Genomic DNA, 9,866 nt, shown 5'->3' with positions numbered 1-9,866 from the left:
TGACTGTAGCGAGAAATCTTCGAGAGCTGGATAAACACGTTAATTTCTGCGCAGCTGTTTACCCATCTATCCAAAAATCTCTCTCTTCGTTGTCTCTACAAGTAGTCCCTATCCGCCATATATGTCCACGGTCTATTTCTGGTGGGGCAAAGACGAGCTTGTCGGGCGGACCAATCGAATGCTCGCAACTCCGCTTAAGTGAACGCACTCGCTCTATTTCTTTTCGCGTCAAGTTGCGTATTTTTCGGTTAATAAAGTTGAATTCTCTCTGGTTGGTGTCTCCCCCTAGCGGGAATTGTTTCAAGTAGCGGGTGTCGCTTTCGGATCGTAAGGCCCACATCGCTGCGGGTCGGCTACACGCTCGCTTCTTCTCAATTTTACTCTCCGAAGTTTAAGGTAGGAGATCCCGTTTTGTTCATTGCCTAAGATATTTGCGCCTAATCCACTTTTTAAGGTTACTTTTCTGATTCCTTGCAAATATTACGCATTATTAAGGTTTAAATTTTTCCCTTATTATACTATATTTTAACGTTTTTTTTAATTTAACAATATCTTAATTATTAAGAAGGTTATTAGATTTTTTGCGACTGCACTTAGCGGAATTTTCAGCTAAAATAATTAAATATTTATTTATTTAAACTTTTGCATTTTACTAATTTTTGTAGCATTTATTATTAAAATATAAATTATGGATTTAACATTAACCAATTAAAAGTTAATATATAGATGCAAGTCGATATGGAACAACCAAAATCTAAGAGTTTTCTCTTGATATATTAAATATTAACAGTACTTTAGGGTATAATATTCTATGAAATATTATTTAACATTTTTAATAATTCTAAAAACTAAACAGTTCGCGGGTAAAAAAAATTAATTTGCTTTTCTTAGCTACAAGGTCATAGTTTCGACTTTCGCGTGACTTAAGAATTCATAGTTTTTGCTAAATTAATTTAAAGAGAACTCAGTAGCATTGGGTATTCGTTATAAATATTTAAAACAATCCGCCGCTGTAGAAACGGTGAAGGCAGAGGCGAAGGGGCCCAGAATTCCTTTCGGCAAAGTCCATATATAGCGGTGAGAGGCACGCGCCTCAGATGCTCTGCCAAATTTATTTTTAGAATCGCTCTCGCTCGGCATCTTGGCCTATTTTTACCCTGTTCTCAGACCTCTAAAGTTCCCAACTATTTCGTAAGGTCGCAGTTCGAATCCTAATCCCTTAATTAACGGTAGCTTTAATTAAGGTATATCTCAACGTAAATTAAAATTAACGTAATTAATAAATTATTTATTTTTTATTTTTTTTCAGGGTTGAACTTCCCTTAGTCTTTTTAAAACTCGCAGAATGGCGGACGTAAGGTAAGGATAACCTTTCAGATATTTCAAATAATTAAATTGAATTGAATTTAATTAAGAAAATACGTCAGAAAGATTTCAAGCTTATTGTTTTACTGCTTTCAATTTTTTGATGTTTCTCTCATTTCTCCATTTCCTTTTCCCACCAAAATCCTGAATATTTCCCAAATTATTGTAATTTATTTTATTTTTTTACAATTTCGTCGCTTACTTAATTTTAATCAAATGCTTTAATGACGAATTAGCGAGGTGAGTTACTAATCATTTGACAAAAAAACGCCTAAAAATCGCTTCCGAAGCTTCTTTCGCCGGTTTAAACACCATCGCTTTTTTTACATATTTTATTATTATTCTTTTGTATAACAATTTGAGAATGACTTTTATGGGGTTTTTATTTCTTTAATTTCATTTACTTTTTTTCGCTCCAAATAACTTTACTGGAATTTTATTTATGATTTGCTCTTTATTTTGCTGTCAATGTAAGCACTCGCTTTGCGTCGCAGAGAAATCTCTTCGCTAGTTGACAAAAATACACGCTTTTCGCTGAAACAAACGCCATCTGATGGAAATGTGTAACTGTAAATCTCTTCTCTTATAAGGTGAGCTTACGGCTCTGTCTTACGCTAAAAAAATCTATCCAAGCTTTCAGCACTTTTTTTCGATTTATTTTCATCAAAATTTTAAATATTTCTATTTTTTAAATCTTTATTAAATACGCCATTTTGAAAGTTTTAATTCGACTTATATGAGGTAGACATGCGCCAACGGAAATTTAGATTTATTGTCGTTAGTAATATAACTAATATTAAAAATGTATTACAAATTTTAATTCAAAATGGCGGCATTTAAAGTAACGCCATCTGTGTTAAATTACTAACTAAAACTTGCGATTTTAGCGGATCTGAGGCCGAGGAATCTGATGAGGAGCAGGTACTTTGTACTTTTAGCGTTTTTCTTTTAAAAAAATATATTAAATAACGCCTTAATATTTTCTTTCTTATTTAGACTAAGAAATTGCACAAGCAGGTATTTCACCTTTAGCAGGTCAAGGGGTATAATTTTGACCAATATCTAAAACGACGTTTAATTTCTCAAATTCCTTAGTCGGAAGCCGAACGTCGCCGACGGGAGGCCGAAGAGGCCCGAAGACATTTGCAGGAGGTATTTAGAGGGTCGCGTCTTGTAAAACTCTTTTGGCCCCTTAACATTTTTGATGGTCCATTTTAAAATGGCCGAGCGGGAAGGGGGAGGGGGTATATCGGTTATTGCCGAAAAAAGCGATGGTGTTACCGTGAAGAATAGAAGCGTAGAGGAGCCTGGTACAAAAAGAATGAGATCTAAAGTAGCACTCCTTTCCCCTTCTGTACCTTGACCTTTGCCCCCGACTTGACCCCTGTCCAGGAAGAGAAGAGGAAGAAGGAGGAGAAGGACCGCAAGAAGGCCGAGGTCCGAAAACGTCTCGAGGAGGCGGCCAAGGCTAAGAAGGGCAAGAAGGGTTTCATGACCCCCGAGCGTAAGAAGAAACTCAGGGTAAGTCTCCGCTCTCCAATATTACGAAACTCGACAACTTAAAAGGGAACGGCCAAGCTTTTCCAAACATCGCCTTATTTGCGTATCAAAAGATCAACAAGACGTTCAATATACTTATACGTACCTTATTTGGTCTCGAAGAAATAGTTTTTGGCGCGAAAAGTTGAAACGCAAAATAACGCCAAGTATTTGGGTTTGAATTTTCGCCGCCATCTTAAGGTGTATCACCAGCGCCAGCACGACCTTAGTAAGCGATTTGCGAACTATCCTAATTGAAATCGCGCAATATAGGCTTAGGTCTCGTATAATTGGAACGCGCCGCGCGTGCAAATTAAAAAAAAATATATATATTTCGCGTCTTCAGCAGCGCGCTCTTTTTTATTGTTTTTCAATTTTAATCAAGCAAGGAGTGTCCCACCGATTTCTCACCAGGTGTCGCAGCGGACGCGCGCTTTTCGATTTCCCGATATTTCTTTATTTTATTAAAAAAACAACCGCTTAATATTTTTTGATGCGGTTTTCGCCGTAAATTTTAGTTTTTAACGGGCTGTAGGGCTATCTAACTGGTTAAAGCTTGACCGTTCCCCTTTAATTCAAACCCGATATAGCAATGACAAATCCCGTTATTTTGGACGGTGATTTATAGCGTTTTCCATTTGACTGCTCTCGAGCACTCTAGATCGCTCTGATCAACATTTTATGTTCCATTAGCGTGCTCGGAACTGCTCCGATCAAGTTTCGCGTGTTCCATTTCCCACTCTCGTTTGCTCCGAGATCGCCCAAAACCGATCTGCCAATTTCGACAGATCAACGGATCGAGATGAGATCGAAGCAAATTTTCGCGTGTTCCTTTTAGATTTTTTGCCAAAATGGCAGATCAAGACGCGAAAATTCAAATTACTAGGGGACGAAAAACAACAAAGCGTGGGAATATGTTCATGGAATGTTCCATTTGCAGTTTTACTCTAGTCGATTGAGGCGAGATCTATGACAGATTCAGAGTGAATCTCGAACAATCTAATGGAAAACGCTATTACTAACGGGTTAAGTTGTTGATAATTTCGAGGTGTTGTATCTGAACGCTTTTCCACTCTCGGTCTAGACCTTGTTGCGTAAGAAAGCCGCTGAAGAGTTGAAACGAGAACAGGAGAGGAAAGCCGAGGAGAGGAAAAAGATCATTTCCGAGAGGACTGGCAGCCCGAAATCCATCGATGGCGCCAATGAAGGTAACGTGACGTACCATTTCTTCGCCCGTTTCGCGCGCTTTACCAGCAGGGGAGGGACTCATTGAGTTTTCATCCGTTGAGAGCGATCAGTCTGTTTGAAAAAAAAATCGCCAAAGATAATTAATTGCTATATTTAAAAGATAAATAAATAATCAGATAGGCTAATACCCAACCCGTTAAATTTTAAATAGTCCGCGACTTAGCTTTAAAATTTTACGATAGCTAGTAAAAGAAGAAAATGAACCGAAGTTAACGAAGTAACGCTCAGAATCGGAGGGCGTTTTCCGTATGGAAATCAGTAGCGGCGCCAGTAACAGGCCGGGGTAGGTCTGGGCCTACTTGAAATTTTGGTAGGGGCCTCCAAAAGCCGTCTTAAGGGGCCTCCAAAATTTAATATATGGGCCTCCAAATTATTTAATATCAGTAAATTCTGTAATTTGATTGATAAATAATTTATTTATTAATTTTCCAATATTCAATGCGAGTGATTCGCTTAACGACACTGCTGTTTTTATTCCTTCAAAAGGTACGAGTAACTTTTCTTTGACAGTAGTTTATTTTTTAGTTCTAATTTTTTCGTCGCGTATCCATTTTACCCAAAAATTGCACCACTTGCTTAAAAAAATTTAAACGGACGGATTTGAAAAAATTGTGGTGGGGGGCCTCCATATGGTTGGCCTACCTCCCCAAAAAACTGATGGAAATGATGTGAAAATCGAGTCAAATAAAAGCAAATTTCCATTCCCGCTTGGGAATTGTGGGTATAGCTATTTCTATGTATAAAAAATGGTTTCATAAAAACAAAATCGTTTTTATTTCGGCCGCGGAGCGCGCAAAATTTCAAATTCGAATTCAAAATGTAACTTCATAAGGAAAACGCCTCCAACATGGGGGAAATAGCAGTCTGATGACTTCGGTTCATTTACTTTTACTAGTAGCTGAAGCGTATTTTAAGTATTTTTACCCGCTACTAGCGAGCGTGAAAATGCGGCTTTAGGCCTAAGTCATCTAGGGACTTTTAAAGTCAATAATTCAGGTAGCCGGGTTACAATGCGTAGAAGCTCCCTACACTAACTATTACCGCTAACCCCAACATGTGTATTTACGGTGTAATCCACCAACGCAGCCAAACTACAGACCATCCTTAAAGAATACCATAAGCGCATCAAGTCGTTGGAAGACGCTAAGTACGACTTGGAGTACAGCGTCCGGCAGAAAGATTTCGTGGTAGTATTCCTCCCATTAAAAATACTATTTCTCCATGTACTAACCTAACGGCTTTTACGCAAACCTTGAGCTAATATTTTATTTCCGGCGATGGTGTGACGCGTTTTCGCGTCCTTTCGAAAGCAATAAGGTGCGGTGTGCTCTTTTCATATTTTTAATTGGCGCTTTGCTTTTTTTTTGGCGATCAAATGAATGCCACGCAAATATTGTAGTCCTAATACTGACCACACAAATTCCAAAAAACAAAACAGTTTATCCTACGGAACTATTTTGCGTGGGATTTGTTAAAATCAAAACGTAGCTATTTTTATAATCATTTTATTATCGCTACTACTACTAATACAATTACGTTATTTTAACAACTACGGCTTGTTATTTTTAAGCCGGCAACACTGCGATTTTTTGCATTTAATATCTGCTTTTTTGTTTTCTTTTGTTCTTGCCCTAAACCCTAATGTTTACCGCAACCTTATTCTCTTCGACTTCCCCTACTCTCTATCAAACACCAAACTTCCCCTACTCTCTATCAAACACCAAACTTTCTATTTTTGTTAAAAACCATTCTTCTTTTTCTCGAAAAACCACGTTTCTCTATCAAAAACCATTTGTTAACGCCCCCTTTGGTCGTGACGCCCCCGTTTTTGGTACCGCCTATTATCGTACTACCTTTAGCTGTTTTACAAGCCATTTGCAAAGAATACCACGACAGAATAAAGGCCATTGAGTTTAACAAGTACGATCTCGAGTTCCAAGTTAGGCAAAAAGATTACCAGGTAAAAACAGCAACTCCCATTTCTATATATTATCTCTCTCCTCGCGTTAAATCGTCCCTTGTGGTAGGAAAATGTCCTCTATCGTCCGCAAAATGCTTGTTTCTTAACCATTCCTGGCTAACTAACGCAGTGTGGTACGCCGTTCTTTTCATCGCGCATTCTGTACAAATGAACGTTTGGGAAATATTACTTTTTGAGATCACTGTACCCGAAAGTATCGGCGTGATACCCTCCAGCCGGCTGGCTGTACCACTGTAAAATAAATTTAGGAAAATCGCTTTCATTTCTGTTAAAATAACGTTCCCAAACGTTCACAGAAGCCTCTTTTAAAGTAACGAATTAACGATTTTTATTCCACCCTTGTCCTAGATCAACGAATTATCAATCCAAGTTAACGACTTGAGAGGAAAATTGTAAGTTTCGAACATATCCTCGATGAGCTTTGTTTCTCATTAACCAACTGTTATCTCGCTTTGTCTCAATAGCATCAAGCCTGCGCTGAAGAAAGTCTCGAAATACGAAGGAAAGTAAGTTACAACCATCATAGGCTCTTAAAGCCTTCCTAACCGCTTACCCGACGGAGGCGTTTATTGACCATGGCCCGTGACCTTCTTAACCTCGTAGATTCGAGCGATTGGCCGCCGTCGCCAAGAACGCCGACGTCAACTTCCGTTGCGCCCTCAAGCAAGTTAAGAGCAACAAGTTCCAGCTTGACGAGGTGGAGAAAGACGTAAGTGTTTCTAGTCACGACTTCAGTAAAGCATCGTGACTTAAAAATGCATCTTGAGATATACATACAGTAATAGTGGCGCTAGACTTCGCTGATCAAGCCCGAATGTAAAACGATACCCCCAAAATCATTCTCGAGCAAAAAAACGCCCATCGTATCTACTCTGAAGGGTAAATCCGTACCCTTGGTAGGTGTCTCCGAACGCTTACTCGCCTAACTTACTCGTGACGCAAAGTCGACTGGGGCTGCTTGTGACGTGGCATGTTTCCATTGGTCATTTCCGTCTCGAGGGTGGGACTTCTACCTAGTTGCTGAGGGAGGGTATTAACCATTTCTTTACGTAACACGTGTCATAGTCATATTTTGCCATCGTTTTTGTCAGCTGGTAATAGATAGTCGTAGCAACTCGCGAAAGTTTACGAACGCCTAAAGAAAATATTATTTATATTTTAGTTTAATTAAATGTTTTTTTTCGTTGTGAGTCCACCAAACTGTTTTTTCAGAGGATTGTCTGGTATTTAATTTTAAATGACTAGATCGCTGATATCAGACACTTGAAAAATAAGTTACTTTGGCGTAGATATTAGCGTGGATTTTCACGAGTTGCTAAAACGGACTATTATGCCCGCGATCCTGTTGCTTTTGGATTGAGTAGTTCGTTCTTGACTTACTACAACATCTGGCTTCCAGGGCTTTTTCGAAACGGACTTATAGGTTGTCCTTGTGATTTCAAACCATTCTCTTTGTGAACTATTTTCCCCAAAGTCTCCTAGTTGTAGTCAGTTCGTCTTTGCGTTGGCCGAGAGATGTCACTGTTGTTAGATTAGAAATATGGCCTTATAGTTTGGGTGTCGACTAACGAATGGCTTAAGTGGCTGATACGAAATCGAAACAACGGCTTTATTATTTTGTTTCACTTTATTTTTTTGTTTCTTTTTATTTCTCTATTGATCTATATTTGTATTCTGTGTCAATCTCTAATCTTAGGCTTCGATTCTTTTAACAGACCAAAAAAGCTGCTCCAGAATGGGCCACCAAGTAGAGACATTTCTAGACTCTACTTTAAACTCGTTGGGTCATCTGTTAGGAGTTTTCCTCCTAGCAAAAACAAAAAAACCACCACGGATTTTTTTTTATTTATATTCAATATCCGTACTCTCGTTTAAACTTTCCTGATGTAGTCTCTCTAATTCTGCGATAATAAAAATTGCCGATATTTTGAGACTGCAGCTGTTGAGACCATTTTACCGTGCAGATCGAAACCCCCGAATCTGCTACCAAATAGTTTTCCACCATTTTGGGCCCCCTAGACTCGATCCAAATCGCGCCATTTTTTTGCGTGATTTAATTTTTCCCGACTTATCCTAATACCTTAAGCTTATACTTCTTTTATGTAGTAGACTTTTTTGAAGAGTGATTTTTTTGCGATTTTTTTAGAGTAGGTTTTTTTGTGAATATTTTTTTGAAAGTGAGATTTTTGTTCTAAAGTATCTATGCCTTTTTTCTTTTTCCCTTTCCTCTTTGTGCTTTAGGTGGTAAAGTTTTCGTCATTTTTTTATTTCATCCAAATCGAGACGGAATTCCTCTACGGTTTCCTCTACGATTTCTTCTATTAGTAGATAGATTTATCTATATATTTTTTATCAAAATTGATAGTCTATGTTAGAGGCCTAGGTTTTCTTCCGCCTTTCACCCTTTAAATTTACTTTCCTTCCAAACAAATACCCTGGTGGTGGGCCAACGTGCTCCGCTGTTAGCCTACCACCAGGGTATTTGTTTGGAAGGAAAGTAAATTTAAAGGGTGAATGGTGGAAGAAAACCTAGGCTTTTAAGTGTTTATTAACTAACGTGTCGCTTAGAGCTTAATTAATTGTTTCAAATCAAATTTTAACGTAACTTGTGGTAAATTTCGCGTGTTAGTGAGAATTTCGAGGTAAATATATTTTTTCATAATTCGCCCGATAAAGAGGGATTCCTGTTTTACAACTTGCCTTGACCTTTTTAACCTTTAAACTCGACCCCATTCCGAATTAAATTTTCCTTTAATTTCCGCAATTCCATCATTCGTGTTTTGTGTTGCGTGTTCGGCGTTGCAGGTCAAACCCGAATGGGCGCTGGGCAGCAAGAAGGAAGATAAAGAGGCGGCTGACGAATAAACGGATGTGGTGCCACCTTGAAACGACCTTGGGGCCCGACAGAACGCCGGCGATTGGGTCCCGCAAATGCCAAGTCAAATCTCAGTGGCGTTTTGAACATTTCATTTTTATTTCGGTTGAGGCGACAAAATTGGCTCGTGGAATTCTCCGGAATTCAGCGTCCGGCTTCGAAGAACTACTTTTACTATCGAAGAAGATGTTTTTTTTTTATTCCCATCTCTTTCGTTTTCTCGAATTATTCGGTCACAAAATCTGTCAACGCTCTGTCACTTTTCTTTCGCCGGTACTAAATTGTCAAATTAAAACTTTATTTAATCCATATTCTTGTCTTATCTGGCTCTCTTTTTCAATCTATCCTATTTTGCTTTTAAATTATACGATAAAGGCATATTTGAAATATGCGTGTTTGCGATAGCTAAATTTGCAAAACCTACAGCGTAGCCAGGAAATCAGCGGTGGTGGGGGTCAATACTTGAAAGGGGGTGGATGTTTCGTCAATTACAGGGCTGCGTTTTGGAGCTCAATATCTAAATCCAAACACAAATTATCTTGGAACTTGCGTCTACAAAGGGGTTTTGTTTTCCAAACCAACGAAAACGTTTGAGGCAATATCTACCTTATTTCATGGCTACTTCATCATCATAAATATAATAAATAATATAATAGATATAATAAATAATATAATAGACAATATAATAGATATAATAAATAATATAATAGATATAATAAATAATGTAATAGACAATATAATAGATATAATAAATAATATAATAGATAATATAATAGATATAATAAATAATATAATAGACAATATAATAGATATAATAAATAATATAATAGATAATATAATAGATATAATAAATAATGT

The 9,866-nt window shown here is 37.8% G+C and overlaps 1 protein-coding gene across 7 annotated transcripts; it reads left to right on the top strand.

The window, feature by feature from the left end:
- The first annotated feature begins 286 nt into the window (after positions 1–286).
- Positions 287–9,319, top strand: LOC149948131 (troponin I-like). Of its 7 annotated transcripts, none has more exons than XM_090173007.1 (12): positions 287–396; positions 1,310–1,359; positions 2,253–2,286; positions 2,362–2,382; positions 2,461–2,517; positions 2,758–2,886; positions 3,989–4,112; positions 6,012–6,112; positions 6,482–6,525; positions 6,598–6,639; positions 6,737–6,844; positions 8,938–9,319. In XM_090173007.1, exons 2-12 carry the CDS (start codon positions 1,346–1,348, stop codon positions 8,996–8,998), a joined length of 735 nt encoding a protein of 244 aa, XP_090029133.1. In that variant the 5' UTR covers positions 287–396; positions 1,310–1,345; the 3' UTR covers positions 8,999–9,319. The 7 variants fall into 7 exon arrangements, with proteins under 7 accessions (XP_090029133.1, XP_090029134.1, XP_090029136.1 ...); XM_090173008.1 differs by having other exon boundaries at positions 6,737–6,852; positions 8,946–9,319; XM_090173010.1 differs by lacking the exon at positions 6,012–6,112 and adding an exon at positions 5,239–5,339.
- The last annotated feature ends 547 nt before the right edge of the window (positions 9,320–9,866 follow it).

The sequence above is a fragment of the Leiobunum rupestre genome, chromosome 4, assembly GCF_980474605.1.
Source record: "Leiobunum rupestre chromosome 4, qqLeiRupe1.1.hap1, whole genome shotgun sequence".
Lineage (NCBI taxonomy): Eukaryota > Metazoa > Arthropoda > Arachnida > Opiliones > Sclerosomatidae > Leiobunum > Leiobunum rupestre.
The sequence above is the reverse complement of the archived record's forward strand: the minus strand, read 5'-3'. Positions and strand labels throughout refer to the sequence as shown.